The sequence below is a fragment of the Canis lupus genome, chromosome 10 (assembly GCF_011100685.1).
Source record: "Canis lupus familiaris isolate Mischka breed German Shepherd chromosome 10, alternate assembly UU_Cfam_GSD_1.0, whole genome shotgun sequence".
Lineage (NCBI taxonomy): Eukaryota > Metazoa > Chordata > Mammalia > Carnivora > Canidae > Canis > Canis lupus.
In genome coordinates, this window is record NC_049231.1 from 20,545,664 (window position 1) to 20,572,497 (window position 26,834).

Consider the following 26,834-nt stretch of genomic DNA (forward strand, 5'->3'; position numbering starts at 1 on the left):
TACTGAACACCTTTGAGGAAGGTGGCTCTGCCGGTGGGGACCTGATGGCCACGCTGGCCACAGAGCCCCTCCAGTTCTCATCCTGATGCTCGTTGTGGAAGGAGGGGTCCCCAGGGCACTTCGCTCAAACAGTCTGCGCCCCAGGTTCCGATGCACCCTGGGATGGGGCCAGGGTGGGGCCCCTCATCTGGGGTGACTGGACAACCCTGCACATCCCATACAAGGGGGGGTCACCCTGCACGGAGCCCTCCCGTGGCCCTGAAAGCTCGGAAAGCAGTCATCTAGAGATTTGTCACTCTGCCAAAGGGAGTGCTGGAAGGAGAACCGCCCAGACTGCCACTTGGCCCTCAGCCCCCTTTACAAAATAGGCCTCTCGAGAGGGTGGGCGAGTCCCCGCGGACCCCTGGCCTGGCCCTGCGGGGTTGGGCCCAGAGCCAGCCATGAGGAGACGGCCACCCTGCCTCCACCCATGACCGGCTGCAAGGCTGAGGGTCAGGGGGACATGGGCTTACACATGGCCCTTTGTCTCTGCAGGGTCCACTGCCAGCTGGTTCGCCTCTTTGCTCGCGGAATCGAGGAGAATCCTAAGGAGGAATTGGACAGCTGAGCCGCCATCACGCATCGCCTGCCTTGCTATGCTTGGGAAGTGTGAACATTATTTAAGGAAATTCCTGCAGACCGATTACGTTGATATATACATTGAAATTTAGAAATTTATTTTTGATAGTTAGATCTTGGTTTTAGAAAAAATACCTTTGTCAGCAATTTCGTGAACATACCAGGCATTTTCAGTTCTATGTGAGCCTGTGGGGTGCGTTTCCCATCACTTACTCTCAGCAAACATCAGTTGTCAGTTTGGGGGCGCTGGCTTCTTAGGTTGTCACCATGGCAGCAGCGCAGATCTTTAAGGGGCCCAGCAGTGGCTCTGTCGCAGTAACCTTGGGGACGGTGGATGTGAGGTCACACCATCTGGACGTGAGGTCTCTCCCGGCTCGTTGATCCGCTTTGCAAGACGTCCTGGAGTTGTTTTGGCATCAGGGTTTGGAAAGTAGCACATTGCCTTCGTTTCACCTTGTGCTTGGGACACTTGCTGGAGCCTGTGTTGGGGCAGTTCCAGCGCAGTGTCCCCTGTGTCAGAACCTGGGGCACAGACCGTTTGAGTGAGAAGGACGTGGACAGGACTGACACTCTTACCTTTAGGCTCCCAGCCCGGGCTCCCACTGTGGTCGTGCTCCTGGGACAATCCAGCTGCAGCGAGAACAATCATGAGCGCTGGACACAGCATCCGTTTAAAACTTACTTATTCATGAGAGAGAGAGAGAGAGAGGCAGACACACAGGCAGAGGGAGAAGCAGGCTCCCTGCAGGGAGCCCGATGCGGGACTCGATCTTGGGTCTCCAGGGTCATGCCCTGGGCCGAAGGCAGGTGCTAAACCACTGAGCCACCCGGGGTGCCCTCCGTTTGAAACTTAGAAAAGCGATGCTTTGTCGTGACACGGAGTGGGTAACCGGTGGGCTCTGGGGGGCATGACAGGAGCTGGCGTGCAAGAAGTATGAATTCACCGTGTGGGTTCCGTGTTCACCTCAACCCGATCGCCCTGGCCCTGCTGGGGGGTCCCCGAGTTCCCGGGCTGCTCCGGCGTGGGCCCCAGGTTCTACGTACGTGGTCCAGACCTGTGCTTCTCTTCACACTTAATTCTATGTATCTGTTGAAAATGTCCTTTTCCACCAGAAGAGCATACGTGGGGTCTCCACGGTTAGCGCTGCAGACTTGGTTTCTGCTGCAGCGCTGGAGCCGCAGAGGCTGGGGGCTCCTGGAGGCGGGCCCCGCTGTGGCCTTGTTTTCTTTGTATTCACGCTTAGGTCCCTGGGAGATGCATCTAAGATAGCTTTATTAGAGGTGCAAGCTGCGGCCCGAACTCTGTCCGCGAAGAGAGAGGAAGCCTGTTACAGAAGGCGACCGGCGCGCGTCGTGCCCGTAGGAGCTTGACGTTACGCAGACGCGGCTAGTCAGGGTAGCGCCAACCGACGTCTATTTTTAGAATTCGCGTGCAGTGTTTATATTTTGAAGTATACATGAAATTTCCTATTTTATCACTTAGTCCCAGCCGGGTCAGACAAGAGGGCAGCTTTAACAGTGGGTTTTTTGTTTTTCTGAAGGGGCCACATTTCTGAGTAATTAATTGGACACGTGGGTTTACTCCGTCTTGGGTGGGTGGGAAGGGTGGTGTGGGAAGTCAGTGCGCTGGCTGTTCCTGACTCTCATTGCTTGCTGCCGGTTGGAAGAAACCAAAGAAGCAGGGGCGGCAGTGCTGTGCAGGGGCAGAGGCCGCACGGCAGGCCCGAGGGTGCCGCCCAGCCCCGCGCCCCGGGGAGTGCTCCTTCACAGGGCTCCCCCAAACAGCCCTGGTCCGTCCTAAACTCCACTGCCAACTGTGGAGGAGCCCGCCAGCCCCGGTGAGCATTTTCCGGTCCCCAAGGAAGCCAGCCACGCCACGGGCTTTGTGGGCTGCCGCAGGCCCTGGGCCGTTCTCGGGGTGCGCCTGACGGTCTCAGCAGCCCCAAGGGTCCTCAGTGATCTGCGCACAGGACGGGAGGATCTTTCCGACGTTCCCACGCGGGCGAGGGGCTCCGGCCTCCAGGAAGGCCCCAGACACCTGGACTCCAAGGTCTTGGAAGGAAATCGGAACGGATGGCTGGTTGGTGAAAACTTAGGATCACCCAGAAGACTTAGTCTGCGTTTTGACTTTGTGACTCATTAGTGCAGAAACCCCACGGCGGCCGTTACGCTCTGACCCTGTTCCGGCTTATTGTCATCACCACGCGGGCACCTGTGCGGCACCTGCTGCTCGGTGGGCAGGTGTGACTGTTCTGGTCAGTCCTGTGTAACGGGCAAGTGTGGGCTGAAGGGGGGCTTCGTGTCCTTCTAATCTTGCTGGTTTCAAGATGGGAAGATGGCATATTTGCTCCGATATGTTTGAGAAGACAAAAATAAAATTACTTTGGGCAGAGTTGCTCTTTTTCTTTTCTAAATTCTTGCTATGTTCAAAGCAGAGCATGTTGTCTGAAAACACCAATGTGCGTTTTACATTATTTTAGAGCACACGTGAGCAGGGAGGGGGTGGGGCCGAGGGACCTGGAGCCCCAAGCAGACTCCCCGCTGAGCACGGAGCCCAACCCCAAGACCATGACCTGAGCAGAAATCGAGAGCCGGGCACCCAGCAGACTGTGCTCCCCAGGCGCCCCCAGCTACGTAGGATTTAAAAATTAAGAATCAAATGAACGTTGGTGTAGCCACCGCCACCCTGGCCAAGAGACGGACCTGCACCCCAGAGTCCCTGCGATCCCCTTCCCTGCCCACCCTAGAGGGGCCCCCGATTTCCAGTGTACCGTACCCCTGCTTTATCCATGTGAGGGGTCAGAATAGGTCACCCCAAAGGAGGCCACTTGGGCCTAAGGATGGTTTGCGGCTGAAGACCGTCCAGAAGCAGCAAGTGCAGGGGGCGCTCGGGGTGGGGGTGGGGGGTCGGCGGGGCTGGGGCTGCACAAACCCGGACCTTTCATTACCTCCCACTGCAGATCCAGGGAAGCTCATCACCTTCAAGGCCCAAACCCTCTTCCCTCTGTCTTGTCACTTCTTGAAAAATTCGTTGCCTTTTTGTTAAGGCGGAATATGAGCCCCGGCCCAACCGCTTTTTGGGTCTTCAGGTATTTTTTTTTTAAAGATTTGATTTACTTATTCATGAGAGACACAGGGGTGGGGGGAGGGGGCAGAGACACAAGCAGAGGGTGAAGCAGGCTCCCTGTGGGGAGCCCGATGCGGGACTCGATCCCAGGACCCCAGGATCACGGCCTGAGCCGAAGACTAATGCTCACCCCCTGAGCCGCCTGAGACGCCCACCCAGGCGTCCCCCATCAGGACACTCTGCTTTCCAGTCTAGGAACACTGCGTACATTCCCATTTATACGTCCTCAGGTCTTGGGATAGTTCTCTAATTTTCCCGTACGTCTCCAAATTCTGTTTAGACTCCTAAAAACTGTATCTGGGGACTACCCTAATTGTTTCTTTGTTTTTACACGTAAATGCGATTTTTGGAGTGTGTTGTATGGAATCCTCAAAATGTGCCTCTTATTCTGGAAACTGCCGATCTGGAAGTGTCCACCGTCCTGTCACCCCAGGTGGTGGTGGAGTGGCTCCCCTCCCTCGGACCGCTCACCTAGGCGGCCCCGGCTGCACCAGCCCTGACCCCACTGCTGGCGTGACAGCAGCCCCTGGGGGGGCCCGGGCGCCCGCCCCCCACCTCTGCCTCCCAAGTCCTGGGCCCCCTGCTCCCCCGCCCCCCCCACGCTCGATGCCACCTTGGACAGTGGAGCACGGGGACGCTGCAGGAGAGGGGGCCCCCCAGCTCCCGCGTGTCTGGGGGGCAGGTTTCAGCGGACTCGGCCCTGTGTGGTGACGGCTCAGCGGTCCCATCCTTCTTAGGATTCTCCTCGATTCCGCGAGCACCCCCGCAGGCCGGGCCCCCCCCCCCCCCAGCAGGCTGGGCTCACCCCCCCCTGCACCCCTGCAGGCCGGGCTCCTCCCCCTCCCCACAGGCCGGGCTCCCCCCACCTCAAAGGCTGGGCTCTTCCCCCCACCCCTGCACCCCTGCAGGCCGGGCTCTCCCCCTCCACCCTGCAGGCCGGGCTCTTCCCCCCACCCCTGCACCCCTGCAGGCCAGGCTCTCCCCACCACCACCACAGGCTGGGCCTCTGTTACAGAGGCTGCGCTGAGGTCAGCTCTTCACCTGGTTTCTGCGGGTGAACCAACCACACACAGCCTTTGGCCACAGGTCTCGGGTGCAGGGGTGCCCTCCCCCCTTTACTCACGGCTGGGAGACTTGTTCACAGAAGGTCCCGACCCAGAAGCACCCGTAGGTCCCCGGGAACAGAAGCCCAACTGAACGAGGGTGCTAAGGGTTTATATCCACCGTGTCCCCCTCTGCCCCCCGCCCGCAGCCTGCGCCACAGACCTGCTGGGAGCCCGGCAGAACCAAGGCCCAGGTCCCTCGGGGGCAGCAGGCGCCCCCTGGGTGTCCCGGACGCCCCCCCGGAGTCTGCTGTGATGCATGGGCACACAGGCCTGCAAGCAAAACCAATTACAGAGACGCCCCCCACCCCCAGGAGCGGCCGACAGTGACCAGGCCTGTGCCACTCACAGTGGGGTGGGCAGGGGCCTTGGGGCAGGCGGGGCCTTCGTGGCTCGTCATGGGGGGACTGCACTCCCCGGGGGGTCACTGTGTGCCAGGTCCCCAGGGCCTGTTGTCCCCAGAAGCCAGTCGGGGCCACGTCCAGCCCCCAGGACAGTGCTCGCAACAGAGGGGTGGATGGACGCAGGACGCAAGGCCACACCTGTGAGCAGAGCTGGGCCTCCAGACCTGGTTTCTATCCAGCTCCCAGCTCGCTCCCGGGGACCCGGCCTCTGCCTCCTGGGGGCCCCCTGGGGGCTCGGGGTGTGGGAGGCCGGGCGCCCGTGGCTGCACCCAGCTCAGCTCAGTGCAGGGCCCTGGTGGTTTGGGCAGGTGGCGGGCTCCTGCCCCCCACGGTCTCCAGGGTCAGCGTCTGCGCCACGGGAACCACCGGGGACCCTCTGCCCACTTCTCTGCCACAGACCCCAGGGGGAGGCCTGCAGGAGCACCCGGTCCCAGGGGCACCCACCACTCCCAAGGAAGCCATGCCCGGGGGGACCAGGACCTGCACCCCAAGCCCGAGGCTCTGCTTCTGTCCTTTACTCGCTCCTCCATACCCCGAGTCATGGGCCTGCTGGATGCCCCGACCTGCCCTCCCACCTTCTGGAACTGGGCCCGCCGCCCCCCGGGCACCTGCCTCCCCCCTCGGCCGTCCCCGCTGGTGGCTGCGGGGCCCCTGGGCCTCCCTGACCGGTGTCCCCGCCCCGCGCCCCCGCCCCGTGCCAGCTGCCCGCCGGCCCCACCCGCCCCTGAGCACACAGCATTTCGGGTTTATTTAAATAAAAATTATAATTTATACAAGACTTCTTTAAACAAACAAAGTTTTCTTAAAAAAATGTTACGGGGGTTTTCATCGGTTCTTCATACAGTACGATCCTTTTGTTGAACAAAAGGGACACCAGGAACGATTATTTACAGATTCAAAATAGACTCAAGCTTCGGACATAAAAAATGTAACATTCATTCTAGTTCAGTGATTAGTCATAGAAATTAAACATCTGCCCAGATTTACACAATTTGAGAGAAACTACGGGCACTCAGCCGGGAGGCAGGGAGGCGGGGAGGCCACCCCCCCGCGGGCAGAGCCGGCTTCCCGGGCCCCCCGCCCCCACGTGGTCAGTTTTCATCTCCCCTTCTCCTCAGAAGGGACTCGAACCAAACCACCCGCTCTGCTGGCAAGGGCGGCCCCCCGCGGGCACACGCTGACCCCTGGCACCCACGGGCACCACCCTGCCGCCGGTCCCTGGGGCCACTCCTGGCCCACGAGAGCCAGGCCGCCGGCGCCACCTGGGGGAGCCCGAGCCGAGGCTCAGTGGGTCCTGACTCGGGTCCCCCGGGGGTCGCAGCGAGCAGTGGGTGCCGCGGTGCCCTCAGACCTCACCGGCCGGGCGGGGTGTGTGCTTCATCAGGCTGCTGGGCGGCCCCCCGGGAGCGCCACCCGGGCCCTGGCGGGTGGCTCTGGGGTCCCTGGGAAGGGGGACGTGAGCGCTGCCACCAGGTCTCACCCAAACCAGCACATCCGGATTGGAGCAAAGGTAAAAATTACATCTGAAAAATGATACAAAAATAAGAAAAACAGCTTGCTCTCTGTAAAAAATATAATCTTCTGTTTCTTCAAAAAACAACAATCTCAGTGACACCCAAAGGACTCAGGACAAGCTGAGGAACTGGAATAATCGAGTTGGAAGTGTGCTGACCGCCACTGTCTCAGCCCGTCCTTCACGGAGGTCCCAGGCCTGTCCCGGAACGAACCCAGCCCGCAGACGGGCCCCCTCCCCGGCCTCGTCTCCAGAGCCCGCTTCCCAGTGGGGCCCAGGCCGAGCAGGGCATGGGGGGCAGCTGGCTCCCGGCCCAGGTGTGTGCTGGCACGGGGCGCGCCCACCGACTCCGCCAGACGTCAGGGGTGCAGGCCGCCGGCCCCAAACCTCTGGGCTCTACACGGTCATAGCCAGTGACCTCCGGGTCCCCCGCACAGCTCACGCGGGCAGACCGGGCCCCCTGTCTGTCCCCACCCCGGGCCCCCCTGTCCCCACCCTGGGCCCCACTGATCTATCTCCACCCTGGGCCCCGCTGTCTGTCCCCACCCAGGGCCCCCTGTCTGTCTCCACCCCGGGCCCCGCTCTCTGTCCCCACACCGGGCCCCGCTCTCTGTCCCCACCCCGGGCCCCGCTGTCTGTCCCCACCCCGGGCCCCGCTGTCTGTCCCCACACCAGGCCCCACTCTCTGTCCCCACACCAGGTCCCACTGTCTGTCCCCATCCTGGGCCCCATTGTCTGTCCCCACTCCGGGGCCCGCTGTCTGTCCCCACACGGGGCCCTGCTCTCTGTCCCCATCCTGGGCCCCACTCTCTGTCCCCACCCCGGGCCCCACTGTCTGTCCCCGGGACCCCAGAGCCCCTGCTCACTGACCCAGGTGGCTGTAGCCTCAAGGCCGGCGCCAGCCAAGCCGCGGTTGATCCTCATCTGCGAGCCACCAAAGCCCCGTGTGGCCTGAGAGCCTGGCAGGTGTCCCATGGGGCTCTCCAAAGAGCAGAGTGTTAAAAAGATGTGCTTCTACCCGCCGTGCCATCCAATCCTCGCGGGTCACCAACTCCAGGCCCCGGCGGCGCGGGAGGCCGAGGCGGTAGGTGGCCTGGGCGGGGGCGGGGCCCGGGCCCAGCCAGCCTGTCGGCGCCCACGGGAGGCGGGCACAGGGCGCAGGCCACGCAGAGCCGCGCCCCCCACCCGGGCTCACCCTGGCCACACGCTGCGGAAGGCCTCGCTGGACCAAGGAGACCCAGGGTCCCGTTCGTGGTGCTGCGGAGGGGCCTCCGGGCCGCTCCTCCCTGCATCTGTCACCCCCGGAAGAGGGACCGCAGGTGCGCCTCAGCTATGGCTTTGGTGTGGAAGGGCGGCGGCCCCTGGAGCGCTGGGTGCGCGGCTGCTGCGGGCTCTCCGTCGGGGGCAGACAGCAGCGGTCCTAGGCAGGGGCCGGGGCCGGCGGCTCCCGTGCATCATCCTTTCCACCGGCGTCCAGGGTCCCCTGCCCTCTGCGCCCCCGAGCTCGTGGGGCACGCCTCACCGTCAGAAGGGCGGGCTCCGTCTGAGGGCCCCACCCCTGCGTGAAGGGGTCCGCAGAGCGCAGGGCAAACACAATAAAAACCACAGATCGAGGGGAATTATTGCAAAAGATCGGGAGGACGTCCAATTTTTTTCCACTATCAAATTGTTAAAAAAAAAACAAAAAAAAAAAAAAGGAAAAACAAAACAAAACCCTTTCCAGCATCGTCCCGGGAGAATCAACACTAGCTGTCACTGCCAGATGCTGCCGCCGCCGTGATTTTCATGTACTGGCTGAAAATGGTCTCGAAGGCCTCGTCTCTATGCACCATGGCACCGAACACCAGCGGCTGGCGGGGAGGAGACGACCCGGTGAGGACGGGAGCGCTCCACCCCCGCACCCCGCCCCCGGGGGCCCAGCACTTGGAGGGGCAGGAGCTCCGCTGGTCTCGGGGGAGGAAAGGGGAGGAGGGGCCCTCCAGGGAGTCTCAGCGCACCCCCCCCCTCGCCACCTCCCCGGCTCCCCCCCAGCACGTACTTTCTGGGTTGATGGTGTGGACACCGCGATCCCCATGCCTGAGCCCGGGAGGACGGAGAGGACCTTGTACTGAGGGACGAAGCACACTGTCACCAGGGACCCTCCTGTGCGCCTGTCCCCTGACCCCTGACCCCAGGGCATTCCCCTCCTGGGGCCACAGGCAGCAAGCCCCACGGACCCCTCGTGACCCAGGAACCAGACCTGCCGACGCCCCGTCCCACCCTTTCCCACATCCGAGTCGGGCACTGCAGGTGGGGGAGGCCCCCGGCCTGATCCCAGGGATGGCACATCTGTCTGGGGAGGGACCGCAGTCGCCGTGGCGGGGGGGGGGGGGGGGGGGGGGGGGCGCGCTCCTGATGTGCTTGTGAGCTGGGACCCAACCCCTACTGGGGCTGACCTGTGCCCCAGACACTCAGACCCTGGAGACAGGCAGCAGGTGGGTGGGCTTGGCCACCCCCTCCCAGTGAGCATGTCAGGCCTTCCCGGGCACCACCACACCCAAGGGAAACTGGGAGAGGACACACCCGAGCACCTCAGGGCTGGGGGAGCCACACCATGGTTGGGGGGGTCAGGAGCCTGGCGCTGACCCATGAGCAGGTGGGACAGGCCCGTGGTACGTGCACAGCCTCTGACGGGGGCCTGGGGGCCCTGCATGGAGGCTTCTAGAAGGGGGGCCCTGACATGGGCAGAACCGAGGACTGCACCCCAGTCTCCTGATCCCCACTCACCCGCTGTGAACGCATCTGACTTCCAATCGAGCCCCCCCACCCCACCCCCCGCTCAGTGGCCCCGCGGCCCCCCTCCTCCAGAATCCGGGAGGGGTCACGGGGAAGAGGAGGAGGGGCCCACGCTGACCTTCTGGATGTCTGTGATGTCCATCAGCTTGATGACTTTGTTTCTCTTGGAAGAACCGGATTTGGAGCTTTCGAAGCACAGGTAACTACCAGGGGGAGGAGCAGAGGCTGGACCCAGGGCTGCCCCCCTCCCCGGGCTGTGCTGCCCAGGCCCCCAGCTGTCCCCACCTCTGGCCTGGCACCAAGGATTCCACCTCAAGAGACCATTTCATAGCTTTTACAGATGGAACCAACTGCCTCATGACTCATGCTCAAAGGATGTCGAGCATCCCTGGTACGTCCAGCAAGCGCCAGGACGTCCGAAGCCGTTCCTCCAGCAAGAGGCGGTGGGGAGGCGTGGCCCAGGGCCACCGCCGGGAGTGTGGGGGACGCAGGAGCATGGGGTGGACGGGGACATGGGGAGGGGGCGGCCGGGCCCCAGAGGCACTCACTTCTCCGTCACGTACAGAACCCCGTTGCGGATGTAGTCTGTGGGCATCTTGCGGTCCCGGTTTATGAGGCAGCAGCGCCAGCCGTTCTCGCACACTAGTGGCACAAACACGACCCGTCACCCTTCTCTCCGGTTCCAGGTGGGAACCGTCAGCACGGGCTCGTCAGACATGTGCCAACACGTCTGTCCACCCTCGGAAAACCCTGCGACAGGAAGGCAGGCGCCCTGCCCCCCCTTCCTAGGAAGCAGGTGTCGGCTATGGGGCAGGTGTCAGCTGGGACGTTCACCCTCTTGAAGAAGCGCGCGGCTGTGCAGGTGCACCGAACCATGGCCAGGGCACCCGGAGGACACATTGGCTCCCCCTCGGCCAGCAGGACGGGGCCGGACGAGGTCAAAGCTTGGCACCCCAGGGCTTTCGGCGGCAGCTGGTGGTCACACGCTGCCCGCGGGCGGTTCTAAGGACCCAGCTGCCTTGTGCCGCACGGCCCTCCTGCCAGGTCATGGTCGCAGCCAGGGCGCGGGGGCCGCAGGAAGGACCCTCAGGGCCACACCTGCTTGGGGGACACTTCTGCTGGAGAGCAGCTCTGAGCCGCTCTCTGGGGGACCCTCTGAATGCTGCTCAACACCCCCCCGGAGCTGGCCGAGTGGGCCAGGCGCACACCCCACTCCTCCTGCCTGCCCGGAGCCCTCCCGGGGCCCTGTCGCCATCGCCACTGCCGGGCCCAGCACGAGCCCCCAGCAGGCCAGGGCGGCCACAGACCAGCGCACACATACCTGCCAGTGGTCGCTCATTTTCTGTCAGGTTAAAGATTTCGTGGAAATTGCCCTTCTTGGTACCGTGAAAGCGACCGGTGTCTTCGTCCTTGTTCAGGCCGGCGGGTGCGCTGGAGACGTAGCTCCGCGAGGAGGTCGTCTGTAACTGCCGAGAGCACACGTGCCCATCAGCCGGGCCAGCCGGGGGTGGGGGCACCGGGACGCACACAGCCCCCCACCCCGCCCCACTGTGAAGGTAGATGAGCAGCGGGCCACCCGGATGCCCGGATGTGGGTGCGACCCCTCCAAGCCCCTGCCGGGGGCTGCTCCTCATCTCGCGAGCCCGGCCTCCTCCTGGGCAGAGAAGCCCCAGAGTGGTGGGGACAGCCCCGCTTCCCCCAGCGGTGACCCCACTTCAGGAGACCGAGGCTGAGCCTGCACCCCAGCACACTCCGTCCAGGCCCCGGGCCACCAGGGGCTCAGAGGCCATTCTAGACGTTTCCAAAATCGGAACTGGCCGGGGGACAGGCCACAGAAAGAGACATTAAAAGGTGAAACAGAGTCACAACACAGCAACGCACTGCACCAGGCCTCGGCAGAGGCAGGGCTTCCACACAGACACCGTACCTTGTCGTGCCCTGACAGCTGCCCAGAGAGGAGACAACAGACGCACGCGTGACCAAGACAAGAGAACGAGTGGGTCCACGGGACGTGAGACCCCACACACAGGCCGAGCAGAGCTGCAGGCACAGACCCTCGGCGGGGTCTCCCTCCTGGGCCCGGGAAGCCTGCGGCCTCGCGCCCACGCCTCTCTGGAGTCTGGCCAGCGCCAGGTGGTCTTAGCCGCTGGAAGGCCCTGCCCCCGCCCCCCAGGACGAGGACAAGCCCCTCCTCTCCCCCCACGGCCTCGGGGTGCCAGGCTGCCCACCTCTGTACCCCTTCCCTCGGGTCTCCCTGCACCTGCCTGACCGGAGCCCGTCTGCTGGCTCAGGACGACCCTGCTGTCCCGCTAAGGACCTGGGCTCCCGATAAGCTTTGTCGTCCCTGAGCCCACCTGACCCACAGCTTCCCTCCCGCCAATGGGTCACCAGACACCCTCTCCTCAGATGACGTGCATACATGGTGCTCAGCAACGCAGCGTCGCCTCCCTCAGGAAGCCTTCCTAGACCTCCCCGAGAGTCCAACGGACCCGGAACCTCCTGCACTCATCTGAGACCCGGACGGGGACACCCAGGCCAGCTCATCCTCCGTGCCAGGGCCCAGCTCCCAGGGGTCTCCCGCCGTGAATATAAATACAGCCCGATCCAGCCAGTGGGCACCAGGCAGGCCCGAGCCTCAGAGCCACGAACGGAGGCCCGGACAGCAGCTCCCAGGGCTCCCTCCTGACAAGGCCCCCAGGCTCTGGGGTGTCACGACCAGCACCCCGCACCCTGCCCACCTGGGCCCGGGGGTCAGCACAGCTCAGGCAAGTCCGTGGGAGAGTGCGAGGGGCCTTGAGGTGGGAGGGAGCCTCCATCCGCATGCCTCCCTCCTCTCCCGCACCCTGCCAGGCCCTCCGAAAGCACAGTGCCGGGCAGCGAGGAATCCCTCCCGCCCTGCGTCTGTCTCGAGAGACCCCCGCCCCCAATTGGAAAGACACCAGCTTCTCCACGCCCCGGGAGCAGCAAGCGTGGGCCTGTGGCTGCTGCCCCAGCCCGAGGCCAGCCTACCCGGCGCGACACGGCGGCGCTGGAGCGCTCCTTGAGCTGTGGGTCCGTGGGCAGGCTCCTCCAGATGATGTACGGGGTGTCGTATTTGGCTCGCAGTCTCGGGCAGCGTTTGAAGATAAAGTCGATGAGGAAAAATTTGATCCCGGCGTAGAGTCCTGGGGACAGGAGACCACAGTCCTGTCCGGCCGGGCCCAGGGCCACAGGGAGCAGAGCACCAGGGCTCAGGGATGGCCTCCCAGGGCCCAGGGCTGGCCGGTGCGGGGCAGGGGGCGAGGGGGTCAAGGTGACCCAGCCAACGGGGGTCATGTTCTGCGTCTTGCCACCTGGGAGGGGCGGGCAGCTCCTGCCAATCACACCACCTCATAAACAAGCCCCTAAGTCACCACCCACGGGGGACCACCCCCAGCCTGCCTCCCTCTGACCTGGTAGGCTAGGGTCATCCTGGCAGGGGGCCCCCCTCAGCCCGGGTCAGAGAGCTCGTGTGCCGGTCTGCGCCCCGAGAAGCAGCACTGAGGGCATTTCCCCCAACGCTGCACCGTCTGCCAGCCCCGGGGGTCCCGGCAAGGCCCTGGCTGCATGCTGGGGGCGGCAGGTGCGACCCCCAGGCTCAACGCCCCAGCGCAGATCCAGCCCCCCACCCTCGCCCCCACCATGCACTGCGGATGGGCCCTGTGCCCGCACCAGCCCCACGGTGGTCAGGGATCAGGGTCCGGCCAGGGGAGGGACACAGCTTCCCGGGGTGGGCGGGCTGAGGGGTCGGGGGCAGCCTCCACCTGCCTGCACCTTCCTCCCCACCCTGCAGAGGCACTCGGCCCCATGGCCAGGGGCCCCCTGAATCCTGCCCCCTCCCTGCCCCAGAGCTCAGCCTGAACCTCCCCCCCAACCCGTGTGTGTCCCTCCCGCTTCCCTGGACGACATCACCTACCAGCCCTGGGGGGCAAACCCTGCGCCCTCCCTGACCGGCCACCACCCACTCCTGGTCCCGTCTGCTCCACCCCGGCCGGCATCCTCTGCATCCTCTGCCCCATCCACTGCCCCCATGCCTCTCCCGCCCTCCAGCACTCCTCCATCCACCTGACCCCTCACAGACCACGCCTCCCAGCTCCCCTGCTGCAGGGAGGAGGGAGGGGGGAGGGTGCAGGGATGGAAGCACAGGGTGAGCTTGTTTTAAGGAACCATCATCACACAACTCTAAGGTCTCTAACGTTGTGATGGGTTGCATTTCTCCTGAGTTTAAAGGTGAGGATCGCCAGTGAGTGCCAACAGCGGGCCTCTGGGAGGCATGTGTGCCCCGCAGACAGGCTGGTGGGATGTAGGCTGGTGCCCCCCACAGCGTCACTCCCCCCAACACCTCGCCAGCCCACACACCTCACTCCCCCCAGCCCCACATCCCACTCCCCCCAGGCGCCTCCTTACCCACGGCCAGTCCCACCAGGCGGTAGGGGAAGAAGCAGGAGGCAAGGAAGGCGGCCCACAGTGCCACATACAGCTTTTGCGTGATCTCAGGCTGGACCCACATGAACAGGCTGGAAGGGAGAGCGGGGTCAGCGGGGGACGGGGCCGCACCCCCACACCCAGCTGGGGGCCGTGACTCACTTCTTGATCTTCTCCAGGATGTCAGCCATCTTGCCAAAGAGGTTCTGTGAGGACAAGCACGGCGGTCACTCAGCCCGGGCGGGCCGCCGTCCACACGCGAGTCCACACAGCGACAGTGGGGGGACACAGAGCCCCGACGGCCGGCCCAGCCACTCGCCGCCGGTGGACCGGGGCCGCGTCCCTCCCGGGAGCTGCGGCAGGACCCCCACTTCCAGGGCACCCGCCTGCCCATCGGGGCCGCAGGCTGATGGCAGGTCAGCTGACACCAGACAGGCCTGGGTCCTGGGGAGCCGGGGGACCCCACGGGCACGGCAGGTCCAGAGACGCCCCCAGGCCGGGCCCCAGAGCAGTACCTGGGCTTTCTGGGCGACATCCAGCACGAGCTGGAACTTCTCAGACACGGTCAGGTCTTCCTTTGGAGGTTCCTGCAGCCAAAGGGAGAGAGTTTCCACCAGAGTTCAGCAGCCCAGAGGCCTCCCAGCCCCAGGAGCGGGTCCCCTCTACTGCCCCCACACAGCACAGGTGCACCGTCCTGGGGGACCCCTGCTGGGGCCTGGGGGGGGGCAGTGGCACCCCCCTCGGCCAGCGGGGAGGCGCGCCTCAATGGCTCAGCTTCCGAAACCACGCAGCCCTCCCCTCTCACTTTGCAATGAGGGAAACTGAGGCAAAGGGGGTTCCTGACCTCATCCTGAGTTCATTCAGCAAGAACCTCCCAAGGGCCTCCTGGATGCTGAGCCGCAGTAGGCACAGGCCGGCCTCCTGAGACTCCCTCCCTGACCCCCGCCTAAAGGGGCCCCCTGGGCAGCCCTGCGCCCACACCCCTACTGGGACCTGCATGCACAGCAGGGGCTCCGCCCCTTGGGTTCTGCCTGCAGCTCCACCCCGGGGGCCAGAGTCTCCTCTGCTCGGCAAGCTTCTTCCGTAAGGGCCAGACAGGAAACGCCCATAGCTCTGTGTGCCACGTGGGCTGTGCCACGGCTGCTAAGCTCGGCTGCTGCTGCCCCAACGCATCCCAGCAGTGCATAAATTAAAGGGTTTCGCTAGACGTCAACAAAATGTCATAAAACCAGACGGAGGGCCGTGGTCACAGCTTGCTGATCCCAGTCTACATGTTCTATGGTCCAGGGAGCCCCTCAGTGCCTCCCTGCAGCGTATCACGTCCCCACTGGGAAGGGTCAGAACAGGCCGGGGCAGGGAGCCTGCTTCCCATGCAGCCAAGCCTGGGCCAGTGAGGGGCACTCGGGGTGTCAGCTGGCAGGGGGTCACAGGGTGCGGGGGGGCAGCTGGCCTCTGCTCCCTGACCTCCACCTGCCAGGCAGGGCTCCCCAGGGCATCCACACAGCCGCACCTGGGGCCCTCGGGGAACCCCGGCCTCCCCACACAGTGCCAGTGGGTGGAGGCCTGAGCAGGTGGAGACAGGCGCCTTTGCCCTCCCAGGACTTACCACCGGTTCAGACACTTCAGGCACGATGCTCCACTGTATCCTCCAGCCCCTGGCAAAGAGGAGACCGTCACAGGCCTTTAACAGCTGGTGCCGTCGGAGGGTTACATGGACTCCGCAGCCCTGGGCTCCCGACGGGGCAGGGGCTTCGGAAACCCGCTGTTTGCTGCCAAGACCACCAGGGCTGCCCCTAATCCTGGCTCTCAGAATGGACCATTCAAGGTCACCCTCACGGGCCCCTCCTCCGGGGGCCCAGACGGGGAAGAGACATTTAAAAGTACACAGGGACGACACGACAGGTTTTTCAAAATAAGTCCGCAAAGCAGTAACAGCAAGTACTTTAGCTACATGGCCGGTCGGGGCACTGACGCCCCTTCCCAAGTGCATAAAGGTTTTTCTCTTTACAAATAACATTTCCAAATGAATCCACGTAAGCAGGCCGAGATTCATCTGGGAAAACCAGTGTGTGCAAACGTGAACCTCTGAGCAGTGGTTAAAGTCTGGACTGCGGGGCCCTCCTCAGGCTCCTGAGAAGCCGAGGTTTGCTGCTGGGGCCACCTGGGAATGACGGGTTTCCCACACAGCCCCCTGGACGGTGCTCACAGAGCACAGAGAAAGGACAGGGCAGGCTGCCCAGGCCGAGTGACTGCAAGGACTCTGACCCCCAGGACCTCCCAGGGCAGAAAGACTGTAGCTCCAGCATGATCCCCGGGGTGCCATCACTGGACAGGAGTGGCCTCGGTGACCCCCTGCAGGTGCCTGCCAGCCATCGAGAGGGGGAGCCACTGAGGGGCTGGATAACCACCCGCTGCTGTCTCCCACGATCCCGAAAACCACGTGGGGATGAGCATCCTCCTGGGTGATCGGGAGCCTAGCCCACCCCACGACCCCTCCCAGAACAGCAGGTGTGAGGCAGCCCCGGCTCGGGTGTGCCAGGGTTGTGCGTGCTGCAGGGACACAGCATCATTCGTACGGCAAAGCAGCTCACCTACCTGGCTATGAGGTAATTGAGGGATAACCTCAAAATTGCTAGAAATAGGAACATGGGAATGGCCCAGCCATGCCACACAGCATTCATGTACACCTGCGGGACAGAAAGCGGGTGGGAGAGAGACCGTCAGGCAACCTGACAGGCCCCATCCGTCCTCCATCCCCCCTGCCCCGCCTGGCATGCAGCCGGGCTGGGAGGTGGGATGCCCGGGGCCCCAGCATCTCCCCAAAGGAGGGGTGCCTGACAGAGAAGCCCTGGGAAGAGCTGCCGTCTCAGCAGAGGCCGCTAGCAGTGGGAGAAGCTGCTCCAGGTGTGTAGGGAGGGGGACGTCCTAGAGCAGCAGCTGCTGGACGTGGCCTGGGATGGGCATAGGAGAGCTGACCACACAGAGGTCCTCCAGCCCCAGGCACGGTTCCCCTGAGCTCACAGCAGCACCAGGACTCGGCACAGCCAAGCGAGGTGACCGGCAGGTGGCTGAGAACCCACCGCGTGCCACGTGCCAGGCAAAGTGCCGCTCGGGCCCCTTCCCTCTGCTCCCGCCTGGGCCTGGCACAGAGCTGCCAGCACAGAGCAGACACTCAGGAGGGGCAGAGCATGGAACGCCATGGGGTTTGGGCAGAGGCCTGGAAGGTGGGTCTGAATGGCAGGCGCTCTCCTGGTGAGGACAGGCAGGACCAAGGCCCCAGAGGTCACAGGGGGCCAAAGGCTCATGAAGGGTGAAAGCGAGCTAGGGCCCTGCCACAGGATCATGTGTTCTGTAAGTGTGCAAGATGCCCATCTCCCCTGGGGCTGGCACCAGGTGGTCTCAGAGCCCTCCAGAATGCAGAGGTAGGGACTCGGGGAGCTATGGCTGCACCATCTGGCCTCGGGGCCTGGTAGCCAGGTGGGTGGCCTGTGTCCTCCTCCCAGTGATGAGGGGGTCTCCTCGAGTGGGGCCGGGGACGGCTGCCACAGGACAATGCAGGCACAGCGGCCGGTCCATCTTCCCTAAACCACACCCCCCGGCCAGACCCGTGCTCTCCTGCCCTTCCCCAGGCCTGGGGGTTCGCAGAGGCCCAGCTTGGCCCCCCAAGCACTGGTGTTTGCCAGGAGCCTCCCCCAGGTACCCAGTGGGAGGAGCCTGGGGCCCCCTAGGCAGACAAGCCACCCCACCATCCTCTTCCCTGACTCGTCCAGAAAGGCAGATGGAAGTGCCGATAGAGGCCTGCGCCTGAGAACGCTGTGGGACATCTGTGCACACACGGGCCGGCCCCGGGCACCCCTGACGCCCTCGCCTGATCCTTGCAGCGACCCCATGGCTGGGCAGCAACACGGCACCCACTTTACAGAGGGAGCCACGGACATGTGTCCCTAGGGAAGCTTCAGGGGTGCCGGCCGGCTGCCTGGAGGTTAGCAGAACATGCCCACCACGCCAGGGGCACTCACGGTGAAGGCGATGGCAGACGTGTAGACGGAGTACCAGTCGGATAAGGCAGAGAGGTTCTTCACGAAGCTGGTGACGGGCTTGGCGCCGCGCTCTGGGGACAGAACAGACCGGGTGAGGCCAGCGCTCGGGCACACCCGGGAGGGCAGGTGGGCAGCTGTGTGGGGAGGGAGCCCCAGAGGACTCAGGGGCCTCTGCTGGCGCTCCTCGGCTGCTGCGGTGCTGCATGCCGTCCACTGTCCCCAGGGGACACATCAGCTGTCCACTCCCGTCCCCTCGGCCCGTGCCAGGCGGGAGAAAGGGGCAGCTGAGGGTGGCATCGCCTCGGCGCTGGCAAGCATCTGGGGAGCCACCACTTTTCAGGGGGGGTTCTAGGCCTGGAGGGAAACTGCGCCCCCCCGCTTGGGGCCGGGTGGGCAGAGCTGGCCCCAACCCGACCTGGACCAGGTGGACAGGGTGGGGCCCAGACACGCCTCCCACGCAGCCTCCTCCCTCGGGCACTCCCGGGGAACGTCCTTCTGAGCACTCCTGCCCCCCAGCCACACACAGGTGCTCACAGACGGTGTCACAGACGCGCCAGGTACTCACTTAGTCGTCTCATGTTTTCCGTCAACCTAAGAGAGGAGGAGAGGTGAGGGCCAGGACCTGGGTGCCCGCGTCCCCGACACCCCCACCGCAGAGCCCCGCTGCCCCCCAGGCCAGCCCCCACCTCCGTGAGGACCCCCACCTCCGGGCGCTGAGGGGCTCCTCGGTCTCCACGGTGCTCTCCTCGGGCTGGAACCGGAAGTCCTCCACGTACTCCCCAAACTTCTCGTAGAACCACTTCTGGACACGGGGGCACAGCCCCTGGCCGCGCCGATCTGCGGGGACGGGTCCCGGTGAGGGCGGGGGGGCGGTGCGAGGAACCCCCACGGAGGGGCGTGAACACTCGCGAGGGCGTGCTGACCGAGCCCGGACCGCTTTCCCAGCCACACGGGGCCCCGCTGTCACACCAGCCGAGCTGTGTCCTGGTGGGGGCCCCAGGGAAGGAGGCGGCCTCGGCTCACGGGCCCAAGACCGTCCCCGAGGGACCCACGTCACAGCCTCAGCAAACCCGGAGGAAACCGCAGGCGAACACTCCACAGGGAAGAGAGTCGCCCGCAGGGGGCGCTGTCCCCGCACCGTAGGGAGGGCCAGGCGGGCGCCCCAGGGCTCTGAGGGTCGGGGTTTGGGGTCCAGGGCCGCAGGCCTGGAGAAGTGGAGCTTGCGGGGCGGGGGCTGCTCACCCTACCTGGACACCCGCAGCACACGCCGGGTAGCGGGCAAACAGCCACCGTGACGCTGCGTGGCAGCGGAGGGCATGCGACATGTACCCTCCCGCCCGCGCTCCCGTGAAACCACACTACGGGTGCTGGAATGCGACATCTACTCCCTTTCCATTTTTTCCAACCATTTAAAAATGTAAAAATATTTTTAAAAACGTGAAGTCAGACGGAGGGCTGTGGTTGGCCGCCCCCCATGTCTAGGCCGGGCCCGCTGCCTGACCAGACACCTTCAGGCCAGGACCCCCTCCGCCACCGGCCGCCCCCGCTGCATACCCATCCCCGCCTCCCACCGCCCCTGTGACCACTGCCCCAGAGGGCCCTGGGCCTGGGGACCCGGAGAGTTGGGGTCTTCCCGCCCTCCACTTCCCTGACGCTCGCCAAGGGCACAGCAGCCAATCCTGTACCTGGACTGGCCTGCCAGCCTGTCCCGCACCAGAGTCCCCAGGAAGGGGCCCTCTTCCCCTCTGGAAGGCAGGACGCGTGCCCCAGGCAGAGGCTTCCCCCTGGGGGTCCCCGTTTCCTCAGGTGTGCACGCGACAGGCTTAACCCTGAGGCCCTTCCGGCGTGACTGTGAAGTCCCGGTGCAGACAGGGTGCCCACCAGTGGTCAGCCTGCGGGAATGGGCCCTAGGTTGGGAGATGGGAGGGCCAGGCCCAGCACGGGTTGGACCCCTAGGGAGATGGGCAGAAAATCCAGTTTCCTCCCAGGGCAGCTTTAGGAAGTACAAAGGCTGGGGTAGGATGCAGAACACGGCCCAGGGCGGGGAGAAAATGTGCAGAGAACGGGGCTGTGGGTCCTGACCTAGGAGGGCCTGGGCACACCTGACTACGGTGACCCCACTGCCCACTCATCCCTTGTCAGGACCACCGGGCTCTGGACCCGGGCCCCCAGGTCAGTGGCCAAGAAGCCAGTGGGACGACAATGACGACACTTCTCTATCAGGATGGGCGGGAACAGGTGCCGGGTGGTATTTTTACAGGAAAATAAAATCACGTCTTGTCGAACGACCTGTGTTTGCTACCACAGCTCGCCAACTCACAACTGGAGAGACCCAGGCCGGTCCGGGGGGAGCCGACGCCAGAGTGAGCAGGCCAGGCCGGCAGAGGAGCACCTGCTCCCCAGCACCCGTCCCGGCCGCCCCTGGGGGCTTACCTGCTCCGTTATTGACCTGGGCCTGCCCCTTCGGAGGCTGCTGAGCTGTCTGCTCCTCGGTCCTTAGAGGGGAGAAGAAGCAGGAGTCCTGTTAGTCCACAACACCGTGTGCATCGGGGCTGCGGGAAGCACAAGCACTCACGGGAGCTGGCTGCACGGAAGCGAGGTCTAGCCAGCGGGGTCCCCTGGGAGCCCCTGCTCCACGCAGGCTGTGGCGCCGTCCAGGCCACGACGCCCAAAGCACGATGGGCACACGCTTCAAAGCTCTTTTTAACAACCAAATAAAAGATGTCTCATGAATCTACGACTCTTTCCTCTATTAACACATGTGCTTCTCAACTGTTAAGTTCACAATAAACAGCCCTCATGGCAATTAACTCGCCTGCTGCTAAAAGGACATTTGCCAGCAAGCACCACGCGAGGCCACAGGCTAGGTGACCCCTGCGCTGGCCAGCTGGGCCCAGGTCCCCGCTCAGCCCGTGCCAGCCACCTGCCTGGCTTCCCGCCCCTGCGGCCCCGCCACAGCGGTCAACCCGCTTCACAGGGTTCTCCTAGAGTTTCTGTCCACCTGCCAGATCCTGACTATTGATCTGACTTCCAGCTCCAGAGCCTGATGCAGCTGGCCCAGCCCCCAGGCCCTCTGCCCCCATGCCTCAGGGGGCGCTTAGGCCAGGCCGCACCCTCTCTCGTGCCACAGCCGATGCCCCGGCCTCGTTCTGTGCTGGCCCCAGGGCCACTGATGCACCACTAACTGCTCCTGGGGCTCTTGGTCCAGCAGGGACCCCAGGATGTGGGAAAAGTGGCCCCTGGCAAGCCTCTGCAGGGTCTGGGGGGCACAGAGAGGGCTCTTCCGGGACAGAGAGCAGAGCTGGGAGCCTCCGGCCTGAGCCTGCCCTTGGCTTCGGGGGATGGGGGGGTGGTTTCTGCCCTGCTCACATGGTGGGATTTCACACCACACTCCCACGAACCGACCTGTTCTGCGGGCTTGAACCCCAGGACTGTCATCTATAGCGGGAGGCAGGATGACAAGCTGGATGGGAGACAAGCAGGGTGAGCCAGGCCTGCAGCCTCACGGAGCAATGATGGGGAAGACACAGGACAGAGGCGGAGTCCCCAGGACAGAAGCCAGGTCACGGAGGAGGGGGCCTGGCCTCCACGACCGCCCCTCCCTGTGGCCAGGTCGCTCGAACAACTGTCCATGCCCAGAGCTACCAGTGATAAACGGGGGTTTACTGGGAACAGGAGAGGAGCCCAGGGCATGTGGGAGATGCCAGGACCTGGCCCAGTGCCTAACCTTCCCAGGCGTGCATCATGGCCTCCACACCAGGATGTCTCTGCCCAGCCCAGAGGTTCTGGAAGACGCAGCTCACCTGAGAAGCACTGACACAGGCCCCCACCCAAGCCTGGGCCCAGGTGAAAGACACAGGTAGATCTGGGGTCTGGGTGACCGGTGGGGACTTTCTGGACTCCCATGCTTGTTACTCCAAGGGGATGGAGACACAGGGACAGGTGCCCCGGGGGAAGGGGGGGATGGAGACACAAGGACACAGGAGCAGGTGCCCGGGGGACAGAACTGTCCCCCCTCACATCACCCCAAATACAGACCCATCCTGGTCTGTGCGCTGGATGGACGAGACAGACTGACGAGAAGGAAAGACAGTGAGCCAGGACACCCCAGCCCACGACATTCAGGGTACACAGTCCCACCTGCCACTCCACAGAAGGTGGGAAGGGAGCAGAGTGGCCTCCGGGAAACACAGATGCCATGTGACCTCACTGACTCCGAAGAAAGGCACCTGGGTTTCTAACAACCGTGAACCCTTACGACCTACGCTAATGTCCGATAACCAACCAGACAAGCCCGGAGTGGACGGGCCTGAATTGCCTTTGTAAAGCCCTGTTCCCTGACCTCCAACCACCCTGGGTCTCTTGGCATCATCTGAGTCGGTCCCCGGCTGTACCCCTTTCCATAATGAAACGTTCACGGATTCCCACGTGAGAAGGTTCGACATCAGGTAAAGTGCAGGTCGAGGCCCACGTGCCAACGTCTAGGAAGGGGCGCCGGCCTCATAGCCAGGGCAGGATGGCAGAGGAGGGCCCGTCACTCCCCTCACAAGCCTGAGGCCCCCATCGGGAGTCCCAGGGACCCCACAACAGCCACACTGCCCTGCAGGGACAGGCAAGGCCTTACAAAGCACACGGCAGTTGTTGGAAACGCCTACAGAGCCCGAAACAAAAGACCCTTCCTCCAAAGAGAACCAGATGCCACCAACTCCTGGGAGCTGACAACCAGCGGAGAAGAGCGGACAGGAAGCCAGCATCTGGCTGTGCAACAGGAGGAGGCTTTTCCTTTCCACCAACTGAACCCCATGCAGCGAGGCACCCAGAGTGCAGGTGTCGTCAGAGCCAGAGCCAGACACGACAGTAACAATGCACTCGTCCGCCCCGGGAGAAAGCAGCGTTGGCTGGGATGTCCCAGCAGCGGCCTCGTCGGCCAGGCCACCAGCTTGCAGGCCGTGTGGACAGACAGGGAGCCTCTTGGGGTTCTGTCAGGACAGGGGGACACAGCTCTCAGAGCCTACAAACACCCTTCTGGAAGGACCCGCTTCTCGCTGGCAGCACCGTGAGGCAGCGGCCCAGCTCCTGTGGGCAGAGGCGTGGGGTGCGAGAGGCAGCCATGCACCGGGGACGGCTCCATCCCACAGCAGAGCGCCTCCAGAAGCTGGGGGCGCCTGTCACCCTCCGGGATGGCGGGGCCCTGCCAAGATGACGGGGACCATCTGTGGCGGGCAAACCCGGAGGTGACTGCATGCAGTGGGATGGCGCGGGAAGGGGCACCAGGACCCCGTGGGGGGCTCCGGGGCAAGAGAGTGTCTGAACGGGCAGTGGGGGGTCCAGGCCCCCGGCTCACCTGGCCTTCAGCACCTCCTGGACCTTCTGCTCCAGCTCTATCCGCCGCTGCCGCTCCCGGTCCAGTTCCTGCCGAAGCATCTCTGAGTTGGTTTCTTCTCTCAGCTTCCGGAGCTCCTCCTCTGTGGGGGAGAGAACTGCCAGGTGAGCGGCCCTCCGGTCCACTCTGCCCCTGCGGCAGCCGCGGTGCTGACGGAAGGCGTGGGTTCCAGCGCACTCGGACAGAGGGCCCCATCTGCGCCGGCCAGGCCATGGCAGCTTGCCCGCCCCTCTCGTGGGGGGAAGCCCTGCAGGGGCGACCGGTCACCGGGGCTCCTCTGACACGGTGGGGGCCAGAGCGGAGGTGAAGCAATGGGAGGAGTTCTTTGCTAAACAAAACAGGTGCAAATCACCTCGCCAAGTCGCCACCACCACCAGAATGCCCCAGAGGAAGGGATCCTGGTAGCCCTTGGTCACCCCACGGACATGGCCTGGACACACGCACATGCCCTGGCTGTGGTCTGGAGGCTGCCGCCACGGAGCAGAACTCCTGCCGGGGGCAGACCATCCGGGCACCACTGACCCAGAACAGCAACAGTGGGAGGACCAGCAGGGCGCTCCTGCAGTCCCGGCGGGACCAGATGGGATGAAGAGTAAGGTGGCAAGATTCCTGGGGGAAGAGCCTGTGGCAGGAGGGCCCATGAGCTGAGGGAGGAGTCAGTGGGTGGGGCGCGCAGAGCCAGACGCAGGACCTAATTCCAGGAGCAGTGCAAACCCACGGCCACGTATTTGTGGTTTTAACTGTAGCGTGTGATAAACCGAGTGATGGTCCCCAAAGAGGTCCCAGCCTAACTCCCGGGACCTGGGACCATGTGCCCTCCGTGGACAAAGCAACCCTGGAGATGTGAGCAAGTTAAGGACCTGGAGGGGCAGGGAGTATCCCGGCCCTGCATCATCACCATTAGGTAAACTCCTAAGGGGAGGCAGGGGTCAGAGGTCGGAGGGAGGAGACTGGCAGGTGCAGGGATGCGGCCTCCAGGGTAGTCGATGCAGCCCAGGATCACGGGTGGCTTCTCGGCTTCTTGAAGCCAGACAAGTCAAGGAAACAGACCCCGCCCTAGAGCCTCAGGGGGGTGGACAAAGCCCTGCCAACACGTGCCCCTCACTGTGTTGGGGCTTCTGGCCTCCAGAACTGTAAGAGAATAAACACGCTATTTTAAGCCACTCGGTCTGTGGAAATCTGGTGCAGCGGCAAGAGGGAACTCCCACAGATGCAGCCCACACGGGGCTCACATCTTAAGTGGGCGCCTCATGGCATTTGCACACGCTGGACACGCGGATCTGGAGACAGCCCACTTCAGACCCCACAGGCTCCCCGGGCCTTCCATTGCCTCCATCCTGCGCCATCCCCCGGGGGTGACCCCCTGCGAGCATCTACACAGACGCGGCCTCCCGCTTCTGAGACTGTGTGTGATGGAGAGGGGTGTATCTCAGCTCGTGCGGCCAGGACGAAATACCACAGCCTGGGGGGCGTGAACAACAGCCGTTCCGGAGGCTGGGAGTCCGGGGTCAGGGTGCCTCCCAAGCCTGGCGACAGCCGCTGTGGGATGGCCTCATGCGGCAGAGAGGGCTCGGGCGTCTCCTCTTCTCTCAAGGACACTAACCCCATCCTGGGAGCCCCATCTCCTGACCCGCCGACACCGGGGGAGAGGCCTTCAACGCACACATTTGGGGGGATCAGACAGCAGGGCGTGAGCTCAGGTGGGCTGGCCCCAGCCAGGCTCTCGGTGGGACACCTGCTGACAGGTGGCTGCCCACCCAGCTTCAGCCTTCCTTGGGTGTGAGCACGCGGCTCGGCCAGGCCTCCGGCTCACCCTGCAGCCCGTCCGCACTGCAGAGTCCACGCGCGCACACTACGTCGCGGAGCTTTTATGTGGCCCGCGCACAGCTCCAGGCTCTGACCGAGCAGCTGACCTGGAGGGAGCACCAACCACCAGGGCCCTGCCTTCTGCGCTGCTCCTGGGAAGCAAACCCTGGCCTGTGGGCACAGGACCCCAGCTGGCCTCGCAGGCAAGTCCTTCACTGCCCTGCAGCGTGACCTCCCAACTCAGTCACCCCACAAACATTTGGGCAATGACAACTGGCTTCAGACAACTTTTTCAATTCTCAAGGACTATGCCGAGTCCTGTGCAAACCCTATTACCGAACACTTGTATCACAATAAAATGCAACTGTGTCCATCTGGACATCCTAGGCCATGTCCCTCGGGCCCAAGGCTCCTGCAGATGGAGACCCAAGTCACACGGGGAATGGCTCTGCCTTGTTTCTAAACCAGGCACGCAGCAGACACCGCTCTCGCCACAGCCCCACGAAGTCATGGAGCTCATGCCCCTCCCACACTGCCTGGATGTCAGCCCTGACTTCTCAGGGTTCTCATCCTGGAGGGGTCACCACCCCCTGGGAACAGATGACCATGAAAGCGTGATGGACAGAGAAACTGCTACCTCGCTGGGCTGGGCTCGGCCCCCGCGTCCCAGTAGGACACGGGTACCCAGTGAGACACACCGACCGCTCTGCAGGGAGAGGCAGGTGCTGCGGGGATGGGCCACAGCAGCCCCCGACACGTGCCGTGGCCCAGCCACGAGCCCCCATGGAGAATATACCCTGCACAGACGCCTCTCCAGGCTGGCCGGGCTGCCGAGGGCCAACACTGTGGATCAGCCTCCTCCACAGCAGCTGCTGGAAGCTGGTGATCCCATTTCCCCTCTTTAGCAGACAGTTAGAGTCACCAAACAAATCTGCTGAGGCTGGGGCCCGCTGGGGCCTGGGCAGGACCGAAGCAGAGCGATCAGGAGCCCAGGTGGCCGCGGTCTCCTGGGTAGAGGTGCCGCACAGCCTCGGGCACCAGGACACTTGTGATGAAGAAGCAACCCAAACAAAGGCCGGCCCTCTCGGGGACACAGACAGTAAGGACAGCCGACCTGGATGGAAGCCCTGCTGGTGGAACCTTCTCTCAGCCGGGGAGTGGCGGGAGGGGGTCAGGGAGGTGCTTGGGGCGGCCGGCAGCTTCCTTTCTGGTCCTGGCTGCCTCCTCAGACCTGAACCCCCTAAATTCAGGCCAAGGTCAGTGTGACAGCCGGAGGCCCCAGACGCAGACGGGCTCACAGCACGAGTGTGCGTGAGCAGCAGGGCAGCCCCTCCCGATGGCACACAGGGGGTGGGGGGTTGCGAGGCCCAAGGTCAGAAGACCCTCCTGCCCCGAGAGCCCGTGTGTTCGGCCGTGGCCACACCTCCTGCCTGGGGAGCCCGTGGCTCGCTGGATTTCTGGATTTCGCCTCCACCAGTGAGAAGCACTCAGGTTTGTGGCTTGCCAGGGCCCACTGGCCCAGTAAATACCGGCGCGCTCGGGGCTATCCCGTGTGTCCACCCTGCCAGGGTCCACCCCACTGCAGGCGCCTGCACCCCAGCATCCTCCCATACACTGTCCGC

General features: G+C 64.0%; 2 protein-coding genes across 2 annotated transcripts in view; one reads left to right on the plus strand and one right to left on the minus strand.

Annotated features, from left to right (window-relative positions):
• The window catches only part of CERK (ceramide kinase), a 41,627-nt gene extending 38,614 nt beyond the window's left edge, over positions 1 to 3,013 (plus strand). The window contains exon 13 of the mRNA XM_038551559.1: positions 535 to 3,013. Coding sequence (XP_038407487.1) covers positions 535 to 607 — 73 coding nt within the window. The 3' untranslated portion in view covers positions 608 to 3,013. The remainder of the gene's footprint in view (positions 1 to 534) is intronic.
• Positions 3,014 to 5,997: 2,984 nt separating this feature from the next.
• The window catches only part of GRAMD4 (GRAM domain containing 4), a 73,590-nt gene continuing 52,753 nt past the window's right edge, over positions 5,998 to 26,834 (minus strand). The window contains exons 4-20 of the mRNA XM_038550202.1: positions 23,368 to 23,488; positions 20,457 to 20,518; positions 18,728 to 18,860; positions 18,589 to 18,614; positions 18,003 to 18,094; positions 16,579 to 16,670; positions 15,590 to 15,638; positions 14,499 to 14,570; positions 14,146 to 14,189; positions 13,966 to 14,075; positions 12,550 to 12,704; positions 10,862 to 11,006; positions 10,089 to 10,182; positions 9,659 to 9,743; positions 8,804 to 8,872; positions 7,636 to 8,615; positions 5,998 to 6,775 (exon numbers count right to left, since the gene is read on the minus strand). Of these exons, the coding sequence (XP_038406130.1) occupies positions 8,511 to 8,615; positions 8,804 to 8,872; positions 9,659 to 9,743; positions 10,089 to 10,182; positions 10,862 to 11,006; positions 12,550 to 12,704; positions 13,966 to 14,075; positions 14,146 to 14,189; positions 14,499 to 14,570; positions 15,590 to 15,638; positions 16,579 to 16,670; positions 18,003 to 18,094; positions 18,589 to 18,614; positions 18,728 to 18,860; positions 20,457 to 20,518; positions 23,368 to 23,488 (1,454 nt within the window). The 3' untranslated portion in view covers positions 5,998 to 6,775; positions 7,636 to 8,510. The remainder of the gene's footprint in view (positions 6,776 to 7,635; positions 8,616 to 8,803; positions 8,873 to 9,658; positions 9,744 to 10,088; positions 10,183 to 10,861; positions 11,007 to 12,549; positions 12,705 to 13,965; positions 14,076 to 14,145; positions 14,190 to 14,498; positions 14,571 to 15,589; positions 15,639 to 16,578; positions 16,671 to 18,002; positions 18,095 to 18,588; positions 18,615 to 18,727; positions 18,861 to 20,456; positions 20,519 to 23,367; positions 23,489 to 26,834) is intronic.